Genomic DNA, 25,764 nt, shown 5'->3' with positions numbered 1-25,764 from the left:
CCTGTCAGTGAACAGAGTTGGGAAATATCCACAGTAGTTTGGTATATATGTAATTATTACTCTTTCCATCTATATCTCTATTATGATCAGTAATAGTTCATCTGACTAATCAGTAAAGTTCATCTGACTAATACAAACCCACATGACTCATTCTGATCTTTAGGAGAATATGTTTGTTTTTTGGACCGCACCCAGTGGTGCTCAGAGCTTACTCCCAGCTCTGCGCTCAGGGGTCATTCCTGGGAGGCTGGGGGAACCATCCATGATGCTTGGGTTGAACCCAGGTCAGCTGCTTGCAAGGCAAGTGCCCTTCCCACTGTTCTATCTCTCCAGCCCCTCATGGCTTTTCTTTTTTCTCCCAGTGCCTGGGGTCAAACAGCTTCACACATGCAGGGCACGTGTCATAGTATGTGCTACATGCTGAGACTTGCTGATAGTTGCTTGGGGTGGGATGGGTTTGGGAACCCTGTGCTGCTGGGATCTCTCTAGGCTTCCTGCATGCAAAGTGTGTACTAAGCTCTTTGAGCATCTCTTCAGCTCTGCAGCTGATTTTTTTCTTGGTTTTGGGGCCACAACCAGCAGTGTTCAGGGGTTACTCCTGACTCTGTGCTCCGAATCACTCCTGGAGGTGCTTAGGGGCAAACGCCCTCCCCTCCCTGGCTGTGCTGTCACTCCAGCCCTGCAGCTGATATTCTGAGCATCTTGGGAGAAGTGCAAACAGCATGCCCAAGAAAGAGGCATTTCCACAGCCCAGGAAGGAAGGACAGTCGTTCTGCTCTGAGGGCTGGTGGCCTACGGCCCTCCTCCGTGCTTCTCTAGCTCAGAGCTTCGTCTCCATTTCTGTCTGGAAAAGGAATCTCTGGAAGCCTACCCACCTGGAAAGCTCAGGCTTTCTGCTCAGCCCTCACCCGAGCAACTCTGGCATTTTCCTTGACACATGGTCCACTTGAGTCTGCCACAAGAACCTGACGGGACTTGTTTGAACTTGACACCGGGAATGTGGCCCCACACTCAGGCTCTCCACTGGGCCCCATGGGGACAGAGAGTCCCAGGCGGGGCCACGTGCTGTCCCTGCAGGCATTCAGACCATTGTGAGGTGCTTTTGTCCAATGAGATGTTTACTGTGGAGGTGGTAATTATTCTTCTTTCCTTTAAGGAAACAAAAGTTTTCCTTTTAGTTCCACTTCACAGGTAAGCCAACTGTAGGAACTAGCATCTTATGTTTAATTCATCTGTTTGGTTTTGGGGGGAGGGGCACACTGGAGAGTGCTAAAATGACTGTTTTCATCTCAGTGCTCCAGGTTGCTCCTGGCAGTGCTCAGGGAACCATGTGGTAGCAGGGATTAAACCCTGGCCTCCTCCATGCAGAACCTGTGCTCCGGTCGAACGAGCTGTCTTTCTGGCCCCAAAACTAACTTTTTGTTTTGGTTTGGTTTGGGGGGGCACCCCTGCACTGTGCTTAGGGCTTACTCCTGGCTCTGTGCTCAGGCACTCCTGGTGGCCTTAAAGGCCCATATGGGGTTCTGGGGATTGAACCCAGGTCAGCCACAGGCAGAGGCAAGTGCCCTACCCACTGTACTCTCTCTGGCCCCCCATCACCAGCACTTTAAATAGAGATTTCTGCTGCCTTGGTCCTTGCTAACTTGCGTGAGTCATGCAGATACCTCGGTTCTTTAGAGGTCGTGATCTGAGCATGACAAACCCTGCTGGTTCATCTCAGGGGCTCCTGGGCGCCCTGGGAAGAGAGACCCTGCTTCACCCGCGTGCACGGCAGCAGCTTTTGCAGGCAGCCCACAGGCTTCCTTGCCTGGTCTTGATGGAATGCTGTGAATGAGTTCCTTTGCTTTTGACTAGAATACCTTAAACCGTGGGGGGGGGGGTGTAGTTTTGAAAAACCAAACAAAAACACATTCTGCCAGCCATGCACAGCCTTCTCCTGCTGGCTTGCTCCTTGCTCACGGCCAGCTTAGTTGGTCTTAGCTTGGCCTTGAGAAGGAGATTGTGGCTGAAGGAAGGGGACAATTTGTGATGTCATCTTAGTAGTCACGTCCCAGGAGTCTAGCAGAGTAGAGAATGCTTGGTTATTGCCTCCAGGGCACCGGTGGGGAATCATTTATCTGTGTAATGTTTGATCTGGAAGCTGCTGAGGGGGTGCTGAGGGGCCCCTCCCAGCCCTGGGCTTTGATGCCCCAGAGTCACTCCTTCCTGTGGTGCTCCAGGGCCCATGAGATGCTTGGGATCAAACCTGAGTGCACAGGCACACACACATACTCTCTCTCTCTCTCTCTCTCTCTCTCTCTCTCTCTCTCTCTCTCTCTCTCTCTCTCTCTCTCTCTCTCTCTCTCACACACACACACACACACACACAAAGGTTCCATCCTAGAACATAGTGCCTGAAAAACATCTAGTTTACAACCAGAGAAATAGTACGGTAGTAAGGCACTTGTCTTGCAGACAGCCAACCCTCGTTCAATCCCCAGCATTGCATCTGCTTTCCTGGGCACCACCAGGGGTGATCCCTGCACAGAGTCAGTAGTAAGCCCTGAGCACCTCCAGGTGTGGCCCAAACTCAAAAACAAAGCACAAAAAAACAGAAACAAAATAAGAAGGAAAAGAAAAAGAAATATCTAATAAAACATGTTTTGTCATAGGTGTGATTTTTTAAAATTCTTAGTAATTAATTAATAAGAAATGAGCAAAGGTCTATGGGGATAAAACTTAGTAGCTTTGTGTTAGAACATAGAGATCACTTAAATGAAAATTTATACTTTTTCCTTGAATAGAAAAACTTGGTACTGTAAATATGCCAGTTTGCTTTAAATTAAATTGAATGAAAAGAAATTGAGTTTGTAAATTCATTGAGATTCCAGTCAACTTCTCTAAATAATACTTTAACAAGAGTATCACAAAATGAGGAGAAAATTCACCTAGGAAAATAAATGAAATTAGTGTTGAAAATATTAATGCTGAAAGATGCTGAAATACATATCAGTGATTCAACAGTAAAACAAAACCATTTTGTCACAGAACTAGACATAAAGTCAAAGGATAGATAATCAAGAAATGAGATGAAATATATAAGGAGATCTAGTATAGACTAAGGATAATATTTAAGCATAAGAAGGGTATTGAAAAAAGAGAGAAAATATATCTAACATTAAACAAGAATTTAAATATACAATTCAAAAGACTGAAAGTTAAAGAAAGCAAATGAAAAAAAATTTTAATTTTGGGTCACACCCAACAGTGGTCAGGGGCTACTCCTGGCTCTGTGCTCAGGGGCCATGGTGGCGATGTTCCGGTGGTGGTACTGGGGATCACAGCCACATGCAAGGCAGGTGCCTTAGCCTTTGTTTTATTTATTTTTTCCTTTTTCTGTTTGTTTTTTGAACCACATGTGGTGATGTTCAGGGTTTACTCCTGGCTCTGCACTCAGGAATGTCTCCTAGTGTGGCTTGGGGGACCTTGTGGGGTGCTGGGGAGCGCACCCAGGTTGCAAGTTAGAGCAAGTCTGCACTGAATACCATTGCCAGCCCAAGCGGTGATAGGACACACAGCCGGCTCCTGCAATCTGTGCAGGCTCCCAGCAGGACCGGCGCCTTCTGTAATTCTTCACGCCCATCCCCGACTGTTCCATTGGCCTTCTCAACACTCCTCAGTCCCCAAGGCTACCCTGTCCTGCCTGTAGCTAAGACCTTCTTCCTGCCCAGGAGAACTTGCGGTGATCTTGGCGGTTTCTCGTCCATGTGTATGTGCTGACCTGCCGGCAGGCTCATGAAAGCCTCCGACCCAGGTCCAAGGAGACTTCAACAGACTGAGCACAAGCTGTGCCTGCAGGAGACCCGGGTTCAAGTCCCGGCTCTGCATGGCTCTGAGCACAGAGCTTGGGGGGCCCCTCCTCCAGCATTGTCACATGTGCCCCCTAAGCAGAACAAACACAAACAGGCAGAAGGCCCCAATCTTCAGAAACCCCATGGTCTGTCTCGGGGTCAGTTACTGTGGGTGAGTTGGAAGACGGGGGGGCTGTTAAGGGAAGGGAAGGCCCCAGGTGCCCTGGAGGTGGGGGCAGGGCTGAGAGCTCTAGGGCCTGGTGGTGAGGCAGGGGGCAGAGCGGCAGCCCTGGCACAGCTGCCCATGACAAGAAAGCCTTGCCCTGCTACGGAGGCCACTGGGAGACACCAGCAGACAGAGATTCGCGGCTTTGCGTGCAGCCTGTCCCAGCAGCTGCTGGTCCCTGGGGGCTGGACTGAGGAGTCAGCGGCTCCCAGCACAGCCAGTTTTGACAAGAGCCATTTCCAGTACCCCCATGATTTCTGGCTATTCTGGAGGGGAGGATAAGGTAGCAGTTCACAAGAGACAAAGTGGATTTATGGGTGATCGGCTGTGAGGCCTGGACAAGTTACCTGTCTGAAGCCATTGGCCATTCAGCTGGTGGTGCCCAGTGCCCACGGCTCAGCATGGGCAGAGCCGGGCCTAGATGGAGCAGAGAAGGCATGTGTGATGCTCAGGGTCTGCGACCATGAGCCACGCCTGGGCGGGTGAGCCTGTGGGTGGCCTGGGCTCCAGCCGTGGCATTCCTGCCGCAACCTCAGCACCTGGTGCTTGCCTGACTGCTGGCCCTTCTCTGGTCTCTGCGTGAGGGGGCTGGGCCCCTCCCTGGCCTCCAATGTTCCTGCTTCCCCCATTGCGCTGATGGGGTGGGAGGGGCGCCCCTTCCCAGCTCCCCCAGGCCGGTTCCCACTGCCTGGAGGGGGAGATGGGCAGTGAGACCTTCAGGCAAGCGCCTTGCACTGCTGGGCTGGAGGCAGCTCGGTGGGTTTGCAGATAGCCTTCCGGGGGTCTCCGGGGCCGACATTCCCACGTGTCGCCTTGAAAAGCTAACGATCGTCTTTGCCATCAAAATGCCCTCCTGTGTGTTTCTCTGGGGACTTTAGTCTCTGCCCACCAGTGGCACTGCCTAGCGCCATGTCCAGCGCTGATAAATATTTGTTGAAGAGTGAAGTCATGGGTACCGTAATCTCGTTAGTCATCATGACAAAGGCCAAGTATCACAACTTCCTGCTCCCGAGCCTGCGCAGGCCCCCCAGGTCAGTGGGAGGCCCCAGGGTCAGTACTTGATATTGTCGCAAGAGGCGCCGAGGAAGACAAAGTCTCACCGTCCTGTGGCTCTTCCAGACGGGAGTTGCAGCAGCTTCCCGGCTTCTGCTGGGCACCCTGCACTCCCACCTGCTTCTGCCCCTCTCCCTGGCCATACCACGGACCCCACACACTAGAGCCCCAGCCCCGGAGACTCCCAGCCTCCTCCCCCGTGGGTCACCCCAGGTCAGCCACCTTGCAGACTACAAGTGCCCCCATCTCGTTTGGGGCCTGGGTTGAGCAGCGCCCGGGAACCGACTCAAAGCCAGGGAAGCCCTCACGTGTGATGGTGGTTTGCTGTGAAGGCTCTGCCCTGCACGAGCCAGTGGGACGGAGGGACGGAGGCGTCAGCCCCGGGGCAGGGGCTTATGCTCGGGCCTCCATGTTCCCCCGCAGGAAGTCGGTGTGTTTACCAACCCTAAGCGCTAAACTGGAAGTCGTCCATTTCATTGCGTTTTCCTTCCCCCATCTTTGCTCTGTTGGTGACCCTGGTGGGTTGGGGATGGGGTGGGGGGGGGCGGGGGCCATATGTGCTCACTCTCCCAGCTGCAGCACCCCCCCTTTCCAGGGGCTGTGTTTGCCCTGGCCCACGCCCCTGACTGTCACCCACAGCCAGGCTACAGAATGACTCAGAGGATTGTGGTGCTGAGGCTCTCAGAGCTACCGGGATCTCGCGTGGCACCTCTGGCAGCACTGGGAATCGAACTCAGGACCGCGCACTAGGGAGGCACTTCAGCCACTGAGCCAGCCCCCACCCCAGCTCCAGCTCAAGCGTCATCATGGCAAACTCACGACTTTGTGGTGATCCACTGAATCGTCAGCCTCCTCCCTTCTCCCCCCGAGGCCGAGCACAGGGGCTGGACTTGTGACCTTCTGAACTCGTGGCTGTTTCCGCCAGAAAGCGGCAGGGGCTGGTAGGGGCTGTAGCAACCCAGGGGCTGTAGCGACAGCCGAGTGGAGTGCTTGGTGACTGGCCAGAGGTCTGTCCGCCAAATCAGGGGACGCAGCAGTGGACACAGTCTACCCTGCCCAGCGTTTGGGCCTTCTCATCCGGTTCGTATTAGCGGGCTTCAGAGGCCTTGCAGGCTGCGAGAGTCAAGTCCAGCGGATGCAGGGTGAGGGCGTGTGAGCCCCATGCCCCTGTGCCTGGCATGCTGGAAAGAAGTGCCTGCAGCTCCTCGCCGGATCCCCCATGTCCTCAGAATCCATCACTTATTTGAAGACTTTGGCCCGTGTACGTGCAGCCACGGTGGCTGGAGAGACAGAGAGACAGTCCTGGCTGACGGCACCTGGCCTGGTACCAGGGGGTCAAGCCACAGTCCTTGCCTTCATCCTGCTCGCTCGTGGGGCCGACGGGAGGGGGGTGGGGGGGGCTGACTGTGTGTGCCCTGCACTCCCTCTTGGGGGTGGGTCTCTAAAAACTGCTTGGTCTCCAGGTGCACTTCACCCTGGGCTGAAATTGGCAGGCGCCCTTGCAGGCCCCACCCTTCTGTTTGCAGTTCGATAAAGACCGCGGGGAGAAATTTAAGAATCAACAGCAGCACAGGCCAACAGGCCAAAGGGGGTGCAGGAAAGCCCTTTCTGGAAGAAGACGTGCCGCCAGAGCTTCAGACTGCCTGGGCCTGGGCCCTGGGCGCCAGGATGAGGGATGTGGGCCTGGGAGTGTAGCTTCTCCAGCCCAGCCTGTCTTGCGCGGGAGGATTAAGTTGTGGAAATGCATATTCCCAGGGCCCAGCCCAGGAGGCTGCTGTGTGCTCTGTGGAACCCGCCACAGCTGCCCAGCGGCCAGGCGCCACGCAAGCCACTCCCCTGTAAACATTTCAGGGCCACGGTGCCATTTTCCCAGTCACCTTAGAAACCAGTTAAAGTGAGGTTGGAGTGTAAAGTTCAAGTCCAGCAAGTAGAGCAGTTGCCTTGCACTTGGTCAACCCGGGTTCGATCCCCAATATCCCATATGGTCCCCCAAGCACCGCCAGGAGTGATTCCTGAGTGCAGAGCCAGGAGTAACCCCTGAGCATTGCTAGATATGCCCCCCACCCCACCCCCCAAAAAAAAGAAAAGAAGAAAAGAAATCAGTTTAAACTATTTCTGAAATAGCTGCAGGGAGGGAAGGGAGAAGAAAGGAATCTCACGACCCCCCACCCCCAACCAGCTCTGGTTTTCTTGTGTGTGTGTGTGTGTGTGTGCGTGTTAGGGGCCGTACCTGGCAGTGCTCAGGGGCTGATTCCCAGCGAATGCACAGCATGGCAGCAGCCTTAGCCAGCTCGCTGGCCCCTGCCTCTCTGAATTACTCATTTTATTAATTTATTTAATTTTTAATTTTTGGATTTTAAGGTCACACCAAGCAATGCTCAGGATCAAACTGGGCCAGCCTGGGCAACCCCTTATTCCTGGTACTATCTCTCCTGCCTAGGTTATTCATTTTTTTGTGACATTTGTGTCATTAAAGTTTTGCAGGAAATCATACTACATCCATCCCAACTAGAAAATGTTTATTTACAAATCTTCAAATCATGCCACATAGTTTGCACAATTTGTGAAAAAATGGTCATGAAAAGTGTTACAAAATTATGTGCATGTGTCCATTTAAAAACAATATACTATGCCAGTGTCTACTCACCTGTGTAGGGCACTTGCGTTGTTTCCAGATCTCAGTTATTATAAGTTGTGGCCTATATACACAATAGATATATGACAGAGATCACACTTATGACAAAACCTGAAATTTTGCAGTTTCCTGCATCTTGGATGAATTGGTGAGTACCATGCGAGTGATACCACAATAAAATAAGTTTTTTAAAGACTGTCAATATTGGGGCTGGAGCAGCAGATAAGACCGTGGGTAAGGTACTTGCCTTGTGTGCAGCTGACCTGGGTTCTGATACCCATCCTCGATATGGTTCCACGGGGGCGGGGTGGGGGTGGGGGTGAGGCAGAACAACAAAGTGACAGAAACAATAAGAAAAGAAAACTGTTTCAAATCATGTTGGCCTCATGGGGAATAGTGTTGAAATGAATCTTAACTCTGAATGTTGGAATCTACACTGCCATCTTCATGATTCTCCTATCATCCTAGATTTTTTTTCCTTCCCTGGTACGGAGCACAACATTTTACTGGGTCTTTCTTGTCTCCGTGGAAGCAGGAGACCCATCCTCCGTGTTCAAAGGCTCACCCACACCAGCTTTTCTGTCACTGTTGCGTGAGAGCAGTGCCATTCTAGAGGGAGGAAAGGGATGCTGTCACATGAGCTTTCTGTCTCGCCTGTTCGGGGTATTTTACAAACCAGCACTCACTTGTCTGACTTTGACCTCTTTTCCAGGGAGGTTCCCCTGAAGGATGCTAAGGAATATGCCGAATCCATAGGTGCTGTTGTGGTCGAAACAAGTGCAAAAAATGCCATTAATATCGAAGAGCTCTTTCAAGGAATCAGTAAGTACCTGAAATTGTACCCGCAGCTTAGCTTGCATTTTTAGACTCCTGAGAGTCAAGGGTAAAGTCATAAGCGATCTGAGGTCTCTTTAGATCCAGGCACTTGAGGGCCTGCTTTGCATGTGAGAGACCTGGGTTCAATCCCTGGCACCACACAGTCACTGGAGCACAGGTATGGTCAAGCCCTGCTGAATAGGAACCAAAAATTAAAAAACAAACATTTTTCTTGAGCACTGCCAGGAGCAAGCCCTGAGCACCGCTGGATATGGCTCCAAAAAATAAAACAAACAAACGGAAAAAAAAAAAACAGCAAAAACTTTTTTTAAATAATCAGAGTTCTGAAAAAGAGCTCTTCTTTTTGTGAATTTGTCTGACATCTTGTTATAAAATTCGCAACCATGAATTTTTAGTGATAGTGACTCAGTTCTAAAGTTCCACAAAGTTTGGTTTTAATCAATCGAGTCTACATTTTTGTGAATCAAAATAAAGTACCTTATTGTAAAATAAAATTTTACTTTAAAAAGTTTTGTGGGGGGTTGAAGGCAGCTCACATGAGTTTGGAGCATGCTTTGCATGTGGGGAGCCTGGGTTTAGTCCCTGAGCACCAAGGAGCCAGGAGTGGGCTTGGTGAGCACTGCTAGGTATGACTCCTGGGATCAGAAAAAAAAATTGATGTCCTGTAGTATGTTATATCAGTATACTGAGGGGAAGAAACATGAAGTAGAGCAAGGTCTGGGAAATCAAAAACCTCCCATTCCGCTGAATGGCTTTAGGCAGGAAACTGAGAGCGTTTCAGTGTTTCCTTTGCTTGGGGGTTGTCTTCCTCTCACAGGACCTGGCCTGGGACCTGGGTGGAGAGGCGATTCGTAGAGTTGTTTTCCCATTCCTGATTCACTGATTAATGGAAGGTGAGGCCTGCTGGAACTCCAGTTCTGGGTCCCCTCAGGGGCTCGCTCCCTGCCCACAGCCTCCTGGGGAGTTATCCCAAGACCCCTCAGAGCAGAATCGGCAACGCTGCCGGAAGCCTAAGTATTGGGTGAGGTACTGGGACTCGCCAGCCTGGTGTTGAACCCCTGAACGGTTGGCAGTTAGTCTCCAACATCTAGGCTCCGGAGAACTCCAGAAGGGAAATCCAGAGGGGAAACTTCTAATCTGATCTCCCTTCAACCTGAGGTCACTGTTAGCAGAGCTGGTGCTTCCCAGGACACATCTGATTTCCTTCTCACAGGCCGAGCTCGTTCCTTACCTCTGAGAACTCACCCCTGAGAATATTTTGTCTGTCTCTTGGCTTCTGAAGGCTGGGAAACCCTCATGCCGTGTGCCAAGCAAAGCCCCACAGAATGGTGCTCAGGGCTGGGCCTCGCCTGTCCTTCTTCACTGTGTCCACATTGCCTCCCCCCGCCTCTCCAGGAGGATTGTTGTTCCTGCTGTTCTGTATTTTTTTCTGTTGCCGTGTTTGTTTGGGGGTCATACCTGGCGGTGTGCAGGGGCTGTTCCTGCCCCAGGGAACCATGAAGCATCTCTCCGAGCCAAAGCTGTGTCCCTGGCCCCGGCTTTCTTATTCCTGCTCGCAACAGAACTGTGTTCTCCAGGCTTACTGGCCTGAGAGGTTCGACTCTAGGTACCTAAGGGATGGGAGTAGCTCAGAAAGCTTGAGTATCAGCCCCAAGGTTGATTCCTGGCACCATATGGTCCCCAGAGCACTACAGGAAGTTACTCTGAGCACTGTCAGGCATGCCCCTCCCCTGCCCTGCCAAACAGAGCCTGTTAAATTCTGGAGTGCTGGAGTGTACTTGGATGCCGGACACCCCATCTCCCCAAATGTTCACTCCTTCCCAGAAGTGGATGCTGGGCTCAGTGGCTCTGCTGAGAGGGAACTTCTCACTGCCCCTGGCATCTTACAGTTGGCTTGAACTCACGCCAGAATCCTCTTTCCTAGACCGATCTCACTCACCAGTGTTTTGTTTGTGTTCATAATTTCCTTCACTGAGTGGTTTAATTGATGGCTCTGAGTGGCTCCCGATGACCCTGAAATTTCCTTTGTGGGGCCTCCTTCTGTTTCCAGAACCCTCTCCTAACTGGCAGGTGGGGGGGGTCCTCCTCCCGGAGGGCCCAGCCGAGATCCTAGGCCCTGAAATTCAGCCAGAAGGTCTGCCGTTGCTTGGCGACTTTCTGTGGTTAATGCAAGTCATTCTCCTGACCCTGAAAGCGCCTCTAATCTGGCACCATTGGGAAGGACGAGTAAAGAGAGGCTGCTAAAATCTCGGGGCAAGGATGAAAGGAGACATTACTGGGCCTGCTTGAGCAAATCGGAGATCAACGGGATGATAGCGAATGCAAGTCATTGTAATAATAAAGTAGTGAGGGCCAGAGTGATAACACCGTGGGAAGAGAGTGTGCCTTGTAAGCGGCCCACCTGGCTTCAGTCTCTGGCACCCATATGTCTCCCATGCCTGTCAGGAGTGATCCCTGAGCAAAGACCCAGGAATAAACCCACACCTCTGAGTGTGGCCCCGAAACAAAAGTGAAATAAAGATCACCAGGAGTGGGGCTGGAGCAATAGTACTGCGGGTAAGGCGTTTGCCTTGCACGTGGCCGACCCGGGTTCGATTCCCAGCATCCCATATGGTACCCCAAGCACCGCCAGGAGTAATTCCTGAGTGCAGAGCCAGGAGTAACCCCTGTGCATTGCGAGTGTGACCTAAAAAGAAAAAAAAAAAGAAAAAAGAAAAAAGATCGCCAGGAGGAAAGGAAGCCTCATTGTCCAAACTGGAAGGAGAGTTCCTTCTGGAATTCAGCCAGGGTCGGCCCTTACACAGCTCAGGAACCCGAGGCCCTCATTCATTTGAGGATGTTGGTGTATGTGGGGCGGGGGAGGGGGGTGGAGGGGGCCGCGGGATATTTTGCTTAAAGCTGCAAATCATTCATGTCTCTGTAGTACTTGTATCACCTCATTGTCCTTGTCAAGCAACTGTGTCTGTTTTACTGGACCTTAGTTATAATTGCCAGAGAGAAGGGGCCAGAGGACAGCCCCCTGCCAGATCTCTAATCCTGTAGCTACTTGGAAGGTGCCTCTCGACCCTCGCCTGAGGTGAGACTCTTCAGAACGAGGCAGTTAGCCTAATGACCCGTTCACTTAGAACGTGGCACGAAGTGGCCTCCAGCCTCTTGCTGCACACATCTCATTTATCTCCATTTCCGTGCTCCCACTGGTTATTATTACATGAGTTCCGCCCTGCGCTCAAAGTCGAAGGAGCCACTGCTGACACCTCTGCCCCTTAGAGCAGGGCTCAGGAAGAAAATGCGCCTGGGAGATGGATGGAGTTTCAAAGTCAGGAATGAAGAAAGCCCCGAGCACCACCAGGTGTGGTTCCAAACAAAACAAAACAAAGTAAAAATAGCAAAATGTCACAAGCCAAGAATGAGGGCCAGAGAAACAGCTCAAAGGGCTAGGCGCATGCTTTGCATTGGGGGTGTGGGTGTGGGTGGGTGGTGTGGTCCAATTTCCATCCCTGGTGTTGCGGGGTCCCCAAAATACTCTGAGAGTGACCCTTGCGCACAGAGAGCAGGGAGTAGCCCCCCACATAGATCAAGGTGGAAAGTAACTACTTCCCTTGCCCTCTCCCTCCCTCCCTCCCTCCCTCCCTCCCTCCCTCCCTCCCTCCCTTCTTCCCTCGCCTCTTTCTCATTTTTTAGGCCAAACTTTAAGCATGTGGTGCCAGAGGTCAAACCTGGGCCTTCTTCATGACAAGCCTGCGCCGCCGCCCTTTGAGCTGGCTACCCTGTTCCCCCGTGTAGGACCTTTTTCTTTCTTCTTTTTTTTCCTTTTTGGGTCACACCCGGCGATGCACAGGGGTTATTCCTGGCTCTGCACTCAGGAATTACTCCTGGTGGTGCTCAGGGGACTATATGGGATGCTGGGAATCGAACCCGGGTCGGCTGCGTGCAAGGCAAATGCCCTACCCACTGTGCTATCGCTCCAGCCTCCCCCCTCCCTCCCCAGCCCCTGTGTAAGGTCTTAAGGCTGGATAACACCAGTCAGTTGAACAGCTCAATGTCTCTTCATTGGTTTATTCAGCAGGTACACCTTGTGCTTTATCCTGGATCTCATGTCGTGGAAATAGCATATGGGTGCAAATAAATGAGAGTAGTGCATGAAAAAAAATACAAGACTGTGGGAATCATGCAAAAGGGAGACTGAGAGATGGGTGAGCGAGATCTCCCCAAGGAGAGTGTTTAAAGCTGGATCTGAAAAGCGAGACAAGCCAGGCAGAGAGTTCAGGAAGAACGGAGCTGAGTTCTGAGGATGGCATCATGGGGTGGAGGGGCGGGGGGGTGCTGTGGTATGGTAGTTTGGATGTTCTTATGGTGTGCTGTGTGATGGGCTGTGGTGAGCTATAGTGTGCGATGCTGTGGTGTGGGGTGGAGCGCTATGGTGTGTGGTACTGTGGTGTGGGGTAGAGCGCTATGGTGTGTGGTACTGTGGTGTGGGGTAGTGCGCTATGGTGTGTGGTACTGTGGTGTGGGGTAGTGCGCTATGGTGTGTGATGCTGTGGTGTGGGGTAGAGCGCTATGGTGTGTGGTACTGTGGTGTGGGGTAGACCGCTATGGTGTGTGATGCTGTGGTGTGGGGTAGAGCGCTATGGTGTGTGGTACTGTGGTGTGGGGTAGTGCGCTATGGTGTGTGATGCTGTGGTGTGGGGTAGAGAGCTATGGTGTGTGATGCTGTGGTGTGGGGTAGAGCGCTATGGTGTGTGGTACTGTGGTGTGGGGTAGTGCGCTATGGTGTGTGATGCTGTGGTGTGGGGTAGAGCGCTATGGTGTGGGGTAGTGCGCTATGGTGGGTGATGCTGTGGTGTGGGGTAGTGCGCTATGGTGTGTGGTACTGTGGTGTGGGGTAGTGCGCTATGGTGTGTGATGCTGTGGTGTGGGGTAGACCGCTATGGTGTGTGATGCTGTGGTGTGGGGTAGACCGCTATGGTGTGTGATGCTGTGGTGTGGGGTAGAGTGCTATGGTGTGTGGTACTGTGGTGTGGGGTAGTGCACTATGGTGTGTGGTACTGTGGTGTGGGGTAGAGAGCTATGGTGTGTGGTACTGTGGTGTGGGGTATTGTGTTATGGTGTGTGGTACTGTGTGGTGGTAGTGCACTATGGTGTGTGGTAAGATTGTGGAGGTGCTGTGTGGTGGGTGCTGTGGTGAGGGGTGATGTGGTGTGCTGTGGTGTCTGGTACTGTGCGGGAATAATCAAGGGGAGGGCGTTTGCCTTGTTTGTGGCCAACCCAGGTTTAATCCCCAGCATCTCATATGAGCCCATGAGAACCACCGGGGATGATCCCTGAGCACTGAGCCAGGAGTAACCCCTGAGCACCACCAGGTGTGTCCCCAAAACAAAGCCAAAAATTTAATGATTTCTTCACATTGACTTGTTGACTTGTCTACTTTCCTTGCTTTCCTTCGCAGCTGTTGTCACAGCTGCGCTGTGGGGCGGGCCAGGATCTCTCTCGCCCTGGTGTTTGCACAGGGGTGTGGGGTGGCTGCAGCCTTTCAGTTCTGCTCACACATATTTCAGTTGTGGAGCTCACATAGGCACTCACCAGGGCTTATGCTTCCTGGCCACTGTTCTTGCACACAGGGGTCAAATCTCTTTAGCTGTGCTCACACATGCTTGGCTGCAGGCAGCTGAAAATTGCTTTCAGCTCTGGCATCATCAAAAGCTGCCTGTATCATGCTTGGCTTGTGCGGTGGCACCAGGAATCGAACTTTTGACTTTATACTTGCAGGACTGCATTCTAAGCCCCTGGGTTATCCTCCATAACTTCAGGGGTTTGTCTTTAAATGTTTCCCAGCCTGAGGTTTGTCTTATTTTCTTAACTATATTTGGGGTGTAGGTGTTGATCAAGAGATAGTCCAGAGGGGAGGGTATTTGCCTTGCATATATCCAACCCAGGTCCCATCCCCGGCATCCCATATGGTCCCCTGAGCACTTCCAGGAGCAATTCCTGAGTGCAGAGCCAGGAGCAACCCCTGAGCATCACCGGATATGGACCCCAAACAAAAACACCCCAATATTTTTGAAAACACATTTTAAATTAATATCTGCTTCATTTGATTTGTTTTCCCCTTTATGTTTTCTATTTTTATGTGTGTCTGTATTTCATCATTTTTTTACTGATAGGTTTTAGCATTTTAATTTTTTTTCCTTTTGGGGTCACACCCGGCAATGCACAGGGGATACTCCTGGCTCATGCACTCGGGAATTACTCCTGGCAGTGCTTGGGGGACCATATGGGATGCTGGGAATCAAACCGGGGTCAGCCATGTGCAAGGCAAACACCCTCCCCGCTGTGCTCTCGCTCCAGCCCCCACAATTTAATTTTTTAACTTTAATTTTTAACTTAAAAAAACTTTAACATGCAAAACTTCAAATAAAGTTTATTCTACTTTTGAATACACCACCCACTTGCCGAGAACCTGTCCTTTCCTCTTTCAGAGCTTTGGGCCACACCGGCAATGCTCAGGGCTGACTCCTGGATCTGTCTCAGGGATCACTCCTGGCAGTCCTCAGAGACCATAGTGGGTGCAGGGGATTGAATCCAGGTCGGCCACATGCAAAACAAACAGCCTACCCATTATACTATTGCTCCAGCCTCGATTCTTTCACTCTCTTAAATAAAACTCTGCATTGAAAAAAGAAAGATACATATATACATATATATTAAATAAAATGCTATACAGTGATTAAAAAATAAACTATCCAGCCATGAGAAGACTGGAAGAAATAGTTAATGCATGTTGGTAAGTGAAATAAGACTAACTGGAAGGCTGCATACTGGGGAATCCCAACCTTATGACATTCCAGAAAAGGCAATACTACAGGGACAAGAAAAGGGTTTGGTGGCTGCCAGGGATACCCCTGGTTATGGGGCCTGGGTAGAGTGAAGAGTCAAAGCACAGAGGCGTTTTAGGGTATTAAGACTATTCTTTGTGATACTACAGTGGTGGGTGGGAGTGCGTCACACTTATTTATTAAAATCCATAGGATGTACAATACTAAGAGTGAGCCTGAATTTAAACTGTGGCCTTGGACCGGAGAGATAGGACAGGGCTTAAGGCTCTTACTTTGCACACAGCTGACCCTTGTTTAATCCTGGCACAACGCCTGGCCCCCCAAAAACCACAGCATTAACCCATTTTTTTCCACAACCTCTTGGTTATCATTTTCAGATCCACTATTTTTAATTTCAGGTTGTCATCAGAGTTTCCCAATCTTTCACAGGAATTCAGGCGGATTTTCTTTCTCTAATTTTAGCATTTCCTAATATTGAGCATATCCTGCCTCAACTTTGGAGTCTTCGAATGTTGTTTTCTGTTTATCAGTTGCATGCATCTTTCTGTTCTTCAGCATCTTGTAAAAGCTATTTCTGGCTCTCCTGAAGTTGGCACTCACAGCATCTTTCATTGCTCCCTCAAGCCCTTCGTCATTCACATGAAATATTTTGGAGATTGTTTTGGCTTCAACTACTGTGACTTAAGGGATTTTGATTAATCTTCTAAGGAGGCTATTCTCTTTAAAACATCAACTATTGATTCTTATTCAGAATGATTACGTATATCTTTTTTCACCTTTTTTAAACCAGTTTTATTTTATTTATTTATTTTTAATTTTTAAATTTTATTTTATTTTTATAAATTTGTTCACAATGATTTTTTACATTCAATATTTCAACACCAACCCCTCCACCATTACACCTTCCCACCACCATTATTTTCAATTTTCCCAAGCCTGCCTCAATAGCAGGCCCTAAATAATTTATTTTGTATTGCTTGTTATGAATAATTCACTAAAAATGATCAAAAAAGATTTCCTTAGAAGAAAGTATGTGAGGATTGTTGTATCTTACCCTGGAGCCATTAAGCCCTTGTATAAGAGATTACTAATGTGTTGTCACAGGTTGAGCCTTGTGTGCTAATATTTTTTTAATTGAGATTGGTTGCCTTCTACTTTACATCCCATCCAATGTGGTGTACCATTCCTGGTACATTAGGGTGTACATTAGGGTATAATTCGCTGCTATGCCCTTCGGGAATTCTAAGATTTTTAAATAGGGTGATACAGCTCAAGTTAAATTTTTAACTGGAAATTGACATTGGGGTCTGGAGGCATATCTTGCTGATCTCTTCTGAGATTAATCTATGAGTCCCTGGATCACGGCCAGTTAATAAGCTTACATAGAGGCAGTTCGTATGTGTGACTGCCAGCCTCCCGGAAGCACAGGCAGATGGCAGGAAGCAACCCATCTCCATCTTCTTGAGAGCCTGGAGATTTCAGTCACAAAACCCACATCCCTGAGTTTTTCAACAGATTCATTCCTGGATGAGGCTCATCCTGAGCCTATGGAGTCTGGCCATGAGCACGGCAGCAACTGGATTGTGGAGGTCTTAGGCTGCTGGGGCTCTGTCAGGGTGGGTTATGGGCTCCCCTGCTCCCTCCAGGGTGCCTCGGATGAGACCCAGCCTGGTGCTGGGTCTGGAGGCGTCATTTGTCTGTTTTTGTGGAATCCTCCCCAGTGGTACTTGAGTGGCCTGGGGGCTCCACTCGACTCTAAAGGAATTGCCTGGTAGCTCAGGCTCTGCAGAGCCAGGGATTCCCCATCCTCACCCCTACCCCAGCAGGGCCTTAGTCTCATCCAGACATGCTCAGAGGACTATGCAGTCCCAGTGATGTATGACCTCATTATTGCACTCTCTACCTGGATCCTCTTATTTTGCCTGGTTTGGGTTTGTTTTGGCTTTTGGATCACACCTGGCAGAGCTCAGGGCTTGTTCCTGGCTCTGTGCTCAGGGATCATTCCATAGGAGCTACTAGGGATCAAACCCAGGTCAGTGGCATGCATAGCAAGTAAGTGCCTTCTCTGCTAAACTATCTCTGGCCCCAGTTTAAAACTTTTTTCCTAGAGTATTTCATTCTCAAGTTCAGATTTTGACCTGTTAACATTGTGTAGATCGCCTCCAAGTTCTGTGCTTATGAAAAGTGGTGTCATGGGCTGGAGGACATGCTTTTGCATTAGGGTCCCATGCAGTCCCAGAAGTGACCCCCACGCACAGAGTTCTTGCTGTGCACAGAGTTAGCCTGCCCGTCCAAGTTCTGTCAGACGTGGTCCCCAAATAAAACTAAGCAAACTAAGTACTGTAAGCCTTCATTCTGCTTTTGAGCTAGACTTGATTTTTCAGTTAGTACAGAAAGTTCTATAACAAGCTATTTTTTCTGTTTCCACATAAATTCAATTTCCAATTGGTTGAAAACTTCACAAAAACAAAACATTAAGGGCTGGAGCGATGGTCCAGGAGTTAAGATGCTTGCCTTACGTGCAGTTGACTCTGGTTTGAGTCCTCCGTACTCTGCGCAATCCCCTGGAGCACCACCAGGAGTGATGCCTGAGCACAGCCAGGACTAGCTCCCGAGCACGCCTGGGTCTAGCTCACCGCCTCTGCCCCAGTCGGATAGCTGTTCTGTCATCAATTCCCACAGACAACCAGAGGGGTAAGGCCTGTTTGGCCTCCAGCTGTGCCGACCCAGTTCTCTGTAGCCTTTGCAGCGTCATCCCTAGGCCTGGCAGAGGTAGGCTTGCCTCAGGCCTGATGGGATATTCCCCACTCTCATCCAGACCGTATTCATAGGACAGGTTGCCACGACTGTGAGCTCACAGATGGTGTTCCATAAAAACACCTCTTTCCTGCCCTGCACCCACCCCCGCCCCTCGGAGCTGGGGAGTCATTATCAGAAGTCAAGGCTGCCAAGTCCTCCAGGTGAGTGTATGAATCCCGATGATTGAGGAAATCAGGATCCAGCAGCCACTAATACCACAAATACCCCCACAAAAGTTCAGCGAGCTGAGGAAATGACAGAGCCGGGATGAAAAGAGAGCAGAATTCTGCACAGAGTTCGGGGAATCTCCTAAGCTTACACAGGAAGTGGCCCACCCACCCCGTGCAGAAGGAGACAGCTGTGACTGAGCATGCCGTTCTAATTTGGTTGTGTGCAAGAGCCGTGGTCAAATGCATCAGCAAATGCATCAGCTTGGAATTCGTTGTTTTACATCTTACATGCCGCAGGAACCGTGTATAAAACCTGCTCTTTCTCTATGCTGTCAACTTGCAGGAAGACTGAATTTTGGGGGTGGGAGGGGCCAGGGGCAAGACTTTTAATTTTTCCCTAGCACAATCCAAACCTTATTAAAATAAACAGTGACCTAGAATCTATACACAATAATGACCCCTTATGCAGAGTGCATGTTCAGAGAGCCTTTTGTAAGAATAGAAACGTGAAGACGCTTGAAACTCTTTTTCTCTCTCTGTTCGGGTGTTGTCTTGCTCTCTTCCTGGATAACTGATACAGACTCAACAGGGCTCTAAGGTGATCACCTTGGTGCAAAATGCTGTGGCTTTTTTCCAGAACTTTCTTTTGTCTAATTGCATTTAACCTTTCAATGGGTGCCATAGAAGTCATACCACAAGATAGGGACTCTCTTACTGTGTTGTCACACGCTGCTTCTTACTTAATTCCTGTGCTTGCCTCATTGGTGTGACCTAGTTTCTACTTTCCCTTCCCTTCATGGCCTACACTTTCTTCTCCCTGAAGTGGGAGTGTGTGGGATCCCTCATGGGCTGAGTTTCTGCTGATGAGCAGGATGGGTCCACAGTATGTCCAATGCAAACTTCACTCAAGCCATACCCTGAACCCCAAGATGACTGGTCCTTCTCATCCATAGTCATCTGTGCCGCCTACATCAGCCCCTGTCACATATCTCTGTGATGTTTTCCTTGTCAAGTGATTACCACATTCTCTTGAGAAATAAGGAGAAGATATCTTAGAGATAGCAAATAACTTGCCCAAGTTCAGTGAACTTACTCTTGGTTCTCAGAACTATTTCTACCAGATGAGCAAAAAAAAAAAAACATCTGAGGAAACACCAACAATTCCGACTTTGAAAACCATCTTGCTCTTATCTGTGAGATTTTAGGTATTCTTAAGATCAACAGAACCCGGCACCTCTGAGAAGCCAGGTTCAATGGCTGATTCACTAGTGTTGCTGAGTGTTTAAAACAAAAAGTGTGAAGTATTTAATCCTGATCTCAATCTCCCCCCAACTGTTTTCTTACTCACTGAGAGGCAAGAGTCGGGGTGGAGGGGAGCAAGGAGTGATGTTGCTTTCCCACTTTACTCCTTGTGTGTACCTTTCTTGCTTCTAAATTTTCCACTCCATTACAGCTGACCCCAAAGCTCAGGGGTTAGAACACTGGCCTTCTAAATTTTTCACTCTATTTTTGGAACTTTAGCAAATGTCCTATATAAATGTTCTGTGTACTTGGGATCTCTTTCATAGTTAAGAAAGGTGTTCACACTTAGGACACAGGGCATGGAGAAGAAGTCATTATAGGGGCTAGCGAAATAGTACAGCATGTGGGGCATTTACTTTATGCCTGCCTGACCCAGGTTCGATCCCTGGTACACCATATGGTCTCTGAGCACTACCAAAAGTAATCCCTGAGTACAGAGCCAGGTGTAAACCCTGGTGCTGTCAGATATGCCCCTCCTCAAAAAAAATCATAAGAACAAGTCATTGTAGGAGGCTAAAAGCATATTTTTTTAATTCATATTATTTTTCTAATGGGGGCTGGAGCAATAGCACAGGATGTTTGCCTTGCATGCGGCCGACCAGGGTTTGATTCCTCCGTCCCTCTTGGAGAGCCCGGCAAGTTACCGAGAGTATGTTGCCCGCACGCCAGAGCCTGGCAAGCTACCCGTGGTGTATTCACTATGCCAAAAACAGTAACAACAAGTCTCACAATGGAGACGTTACTGGTCCCACTTGAGCAAATCGATGAGCAAAACGATGACAGTGACAGTGATTATTATTACTATTTGGAGGTTTTGTTCCATACCCAAAGGTGCTCGGGGCTTACTCCTGGTCCTGGTGGAGAGAGCACTTCTGGAAGGGCTCAGGGGCCATATGCCCTCTGGGGACCAGTGTGGGTTTAGCTGTGTGCAAGGTAAATGCCTGAACTCCCATATTGTCTCCCTAGCCCCCTAAGATTTATTATGATGTTGTGAAAAATATTGATCAATAAGCGCTTCTTGTCTTGATTAAAAAGTATAGGGGCTGGAGCAATAGCACAGTGGGTAGGGCGTTTGCCTTGCACGTGGCCAACCTGGGTTCGAATCCCAGCATCCCTGAGCACCGCCAAGGGTAATTTCTGAGTGCAGAGCCAGGAGTAACCCCTATGTATCGCCGGGTGTGACCCCAAAAGAAAAAAAGGTATAACTACATCAATCATAATCACAATTTTATCCAAAACTGTTTCAGATGCAGAAGCAAGAGTCCCTATTGCAGCTCCTAGTTCATATAGGAGCACCTGGGCCCTTGTCATCTACATAACGATGTAACTTGACACTGTCATTCCCCCAAGGTCCATCACTTTTGCTGGTGGAAAATAAAATGTCTCTAAACCTCATGTGGCTTTAAAAATTGTGTGTACATTTCACACATTTGAAGTGTATGACTCCGTGTTGTTCAGTATAATGACAGGTATGAGCAAACCTAGGCGGTTCAGCTTTAAAATACCTGTATCATCCCAGAATGAAACCCCAACCTCTTTAGCTATCCACCCTTCTTTTTTTTTTATATAAAATAGTTCACAATATTTGATTACATTTAATACTCAAACACCATTTCCACCACCATATTTCAGATGTTTCCATCCCGAGCCCCAATCCCTGCCCCAAAGCAGAACCAAAATAATATATTTTGTATTGCTTGTTATGAAAAACTACTGAAAATGATACAAAAAATATCCTTAGAGGAAAGAGTGAGAAGATTGTTGTATTTCACCCAGGGGCCATTAAGCCCTTCTATAAAAGATCACTAACATGCTGTTAAAGGTTGAGCCTTATGTGCTTTTATATATATTATATGTATGTATATATATATATACACACACACACACACACACACACATATATATATATATAAATATTTCCCTCTAAGATTGGTTGCATCCTACTTTGAACTGTCCACCTTTCTTATCTCCTTTGTTATCTGTTTGGTTTTGACTTTGTATTTATCCACAGAGACTCAAGGATAACTTTTAGGATTAAAGTGAGTAAAAAGCAAGGTCACTATTGATGACATAGTCCATTGGTAAGAGAAGCACGGGGAGCCGAGAGCTAGGAACCGGTAGTAGGTAGTACTCAGGCGGTTCCAGCCCCCCGGCCTTTCCTACTTCAGTGCTCACTGCTGTCTCGGAGCCTCCTTGTGGAGAAGCAGCTCTCTGGGCAGGAGGCAGGGCCTTGGAGACAGGGGCTCTCCCAGGACTCCGGGCCAAGGGCCTCTGGAGCCACGGACATCAGCAGGAACAGGAAGCAGCCTTCCTTTCCCTTAATGCTCCATGGTTGAGTTGGGCTTCGGGCGGCAAAGGAGGAAAGGAGGGAGGAAAGGAGAAAGGAAGTTTGGAATGGAGAGAGGGAGAGGGAAGGAAGGCAGAAGGAAGAGAGGAAGGGAGGAAGGAAAAGGCTGCTCCCATACGACCTCTTTCCTGGTCTGTGCAGCCTCTCAGAGTCGATGAAGCAGAGTTACAAGCCACACTTGGGGTCAGCAGAGGTAAGAGGAACTCAACCTGGGCCTCCTTTTTTTGTTCTAGGTCGCCAGATCCCGCCCTTGGACCCCCATGAAAATGGAAACAATGGCGCCATCAGGCTGGGAAAGCCAAACTTGCCCACCAGCCGCCGTCGCTGCTGTTGACTTGAAGCCAAGCCGCTCCTGTGTCCTGTGCCCGAGGCCGGCTCCTCACCCAGAGAGAGGCAAGCCCGCGGCCCTGCAATCTGGAAGACTTCCAGGAAGTGGGGCAGGAAATGCCCCCATAAAAAAGAATTTTAGGAAACTATGGAAAATTCCAGCAAACTGCCACAAAGTGACCTTTAGCATTTCAGATGCACTTGCAAGGGCGCTGAAATGAGCTAAACAGCAAAGTTGAGATCTTTTGTTAAAAATCTTTAAATATTTTTGAATTTGTACAAAAGGTTTTCCTGGATTTTGTATGATACTAACATAGTGTTCCATTCCGATTTTCCGTGTTCCTTAGCCAAATGTCAGTCACTTTTCCAGAGTCACTCCTCTGATACCTAGCCAGCCTGCACCAAAAGGTTAATTTAATCCAGTTTCCCTTTCAGCAGGAAGTAACTGGACCATCATTGGAGCTGTTTGTTTCTGGTGAAACTTACGCTATTGGCATGCGAAAAGCTGTTGTTCACAGCTCCGACTCTTGAAGTTCTTTCTCTAGATTGTGGTCACACACAAACAGATCCAGTTTGACTCAATGCTCTGTGTAATTGGGAGGCCTCTAGGTGAGTAGTGAGAGAGGTAGGATGTAAGTATGTTCCAGAGTCACCTGGCATGCACCCCCTCCACAGTGATTAAGTTCTCCCCTCAAAGACGTTATTTGCGCAGAGTATTGTATTCTTAAGTCAGAGTGTCACATGCAAGCGAAATTCTAACTGGAGGAGGTTTGCATCTAAATAGTGGAGCTAATTTCTAAAGATAGCAATTAATCATTGGTCCCAGTTAAACCAACCAGAAGAATACCAGCACCTTAACATTTTAGACTCTCAAAACTACAAAATTAAAAAATAAAATTTTTTTAGAAGATACCAAGTTTGGGAAGGTAGATATTAGGACTAGTAAGAGGTCTAGTTCTAGAATGTTGGACTACAAATAGTCTAACAAAACCTTCCTGTCTCCTTACTTAACTATTTTGAATCCAAAGGAGAGAGAAAAGGCAAAGGAGAGAAAGGTGTTTCCACTCACAATTCAAATATCATAATAATGCCAACATATACAAAAGGCTGGAGTCAAGAAACAGGAGATTTCCTTCCCATTAGGCCTTAGAGAGGGTTCCTAACAAGAACTTGGATCCCTTGGAGAGAAGAGGATACTGCAGACGAATGGCCTCCAAAGAGATGGCTCCTGGGGCATGATAGCAGGGCCCACAGGACCCTCCATGGCCAGAAGCATTCCAGGGCCAGCAGTGCGACCAGAATCACAATACAAATGCCAGGAAAGGGAGTGAGCTGATTAAAGACCTGGCGCTTCAGAGTCCTGTCAGGTACACCTGTCTGACAGATGGGGACCCCAAGCTCACCGTCCACCAAAGCCCACAGTCCTTGGCGAGACTGAAACCAGTTTCACACTCCTGCATGTGGACTGCCGTCAAGGAAACAGCCAGGTGGAAGTCACAGGCTTAGGCTTTTTTCACTCAAGTCCATATGCTCCATCTGGTACTCATCCAAGTTCAGCCAGCTCCAGAGTCTGATAATAATCTTAGAATGTGAAGGCCAGAAACACATAGTTGTAGTGTCTCTTTGCTCTCCCAGATGGGTACCTCAAAAACTGTTAGGTGTAGGTATTTGGGTAATGTTGGAAGGGTCTTTCCAGGACTTTTAGTATTTTCTCTACTTTGTCAACCTGACTGGCTAACAGAATTCCGCTTGCGGGTCAAGCAATCCTTACATCTCTCTCCCTGTAGTTTAAAGAATCAGAACTGAAGATGAAAATGACGCCTTTCCAAGTAACAGCCCTGGGCTTGTTTTGCAACCTTTCTCTATTCTTGAGAGCCCAGGTCTTTCTCAACAAGGCACTTCTGGCTGAGGTGGTCCGTGTCCCAGCAGCTTCGGAACTCTGGCCCGGCTCCTTCCTGCGTGGCTGTGACCCATCTGGCGGATCTTAGCCCCCGTTCATGAGCTGCCCCTGAATGAACTCATGGTTTTATTCCAGAAGCACACGGGATGCAAACCACTCTCTCTGTCCTTCCTTAACTACTCAAGCCAGTCACATGACTATGAACACTACTCGGAGCCACTGGCAAAGGGACACTAGATGGCATTCATGCATACAGGTGTCCATGGAACATGGAGTCTTTGCTGAAGATGTGCTGGCACCTGGTCCACAATGAAGCTGCTGCGTCTTTTCTTTTTGAAAATCTTTCTTCACATTGCCTTGAAATGACATTCTGGCTCTTCTGAGAATTGAACCATACACACCAGATGTTACAGAAAGACTCCAAAGGACTGTTGCTCCAAAATGTCAAGTAGTTTCTTGTGGAGTGGCACTCTTCGCATCACTATCCAAGACTTGCTCCTTTTCCCTGTTTCCTCACCTTCCCTGTGCACTACACAAGTGTACATGTGTAAATGGTTTCCTGTTTGTTAGGCAGACATATCATTGATTCCACTCAGAGACTGCCATGTGACTACGGTGTGTCACTTCGGCAGGGGCTCCCAGGGGGATTATTTCCCAGCAGGCAGTGGAATCATGCAGAAGATATTTGAGGGTACATCATTGACCTGCCATTTTATAGCTGAAAATGGTACACCAGGGTGCTGGGATGCAGACTACAAAGGTTGAAGACCTAAACAAACTTCTAGACACCACGAGGGCTGTGTCCCCCCCAGAGAACTGAATTTTTCTAAGACGGATTTGGCTGACTGAAATATTGTCTATCAGATCAAGGGCCGGAATGGAGTGGCTCTCGGAAGCCCCACACCTCGCTGCACTGGAATGTGTTTAGCGAAACTGGTCGAGTCGGCTTAGCAACGGAACGGCCCTCTGGTGCTCTAGTTCTGGGCTTTAGCTGTCGTTATGGAGACCAATGTTGATCCTATGTCAGTGCTCTGTTGTGGAGACTGTTTCCATTTCCTGTGTTTTCCTAAAGAGCTTTTGTCTGGGCTGGACCCAGGTTTTGTATATAGAAGACCCTGCCGTACGTAGGACCTTTCCCTTATAGACTCTGTACTCAAGCATTGCCCTCAACAATGCCCAATGGTATCTGTTATTTGGGTTTTAATACACTGATTCATACTAATAAATATTTTTAAGTTTTACTAAGTTTATCATTTTTTCATTATATCATGTTAGCAGAATAACTTTTGTAAGAAGGCAGTTCCTGACTCTGCATTCAGGAATTACTCCTGGTGGTGCTCGGGGGACTATATGGGAAAAAAGGGATCAAATCTGGTCAGCCACGTGCAAGGCAAATGCCCTCCCTACTGTTCTATGGCTCCTGCCCCAGTAGATTTACTTTAAAATCATGACCACTTCATGGTAAGGAATAGTGATTCCCTGGAGAAGCATCCGTGTCTGTGCCT

At 48.9% G+C, this 25,764-nt stretch overlaps 1 protein-coding gene across 1 annotated transcript in view; it reads left to right on the top strand.

Moving 5' to 3' along the window:
* Positions 1-25,500, top strand: part of RAB31 (RAB31, member RAS oncogene family) — a 126,978-nt gene extending 101,478 nt beyond the window's left edge. The window contains exons 6-7 of the mRNA XM_055127196.1: positions 8,457-8,566; positions 22,266-25,500. Coding sequence (XP_054983171.1) covers positions 8,457-8,566; positions 22,266-22,366 — 211 coding nt within the window. The 3' untranslated portion in view covers positions 22,367-25,500. The remainder of the gene's footprint in view (positions 1-8,456; positions 8,567-22,265) is intronic.
* The last annotated feature ends 264 nt before the right edge of the window (positions 25,501-25,764 follow it).

Source organism: Sorex araneus, chromosome 2, assembly GCF_027595985.1.
Source record: "Sorex araneus isolate mSorAra2 chromosome 2, mSorAra2.pri, whole genome shotgun sequence".
Lineage (NCBI taxonomy): Eukaryota > Metazoa > Chordata > Mammalia > Eulipotyphla > Soricidae > Sorex > Sorex araneus.
This window is presented reverse-complemented; position numbering and strand designations above follow the sequence as displayed.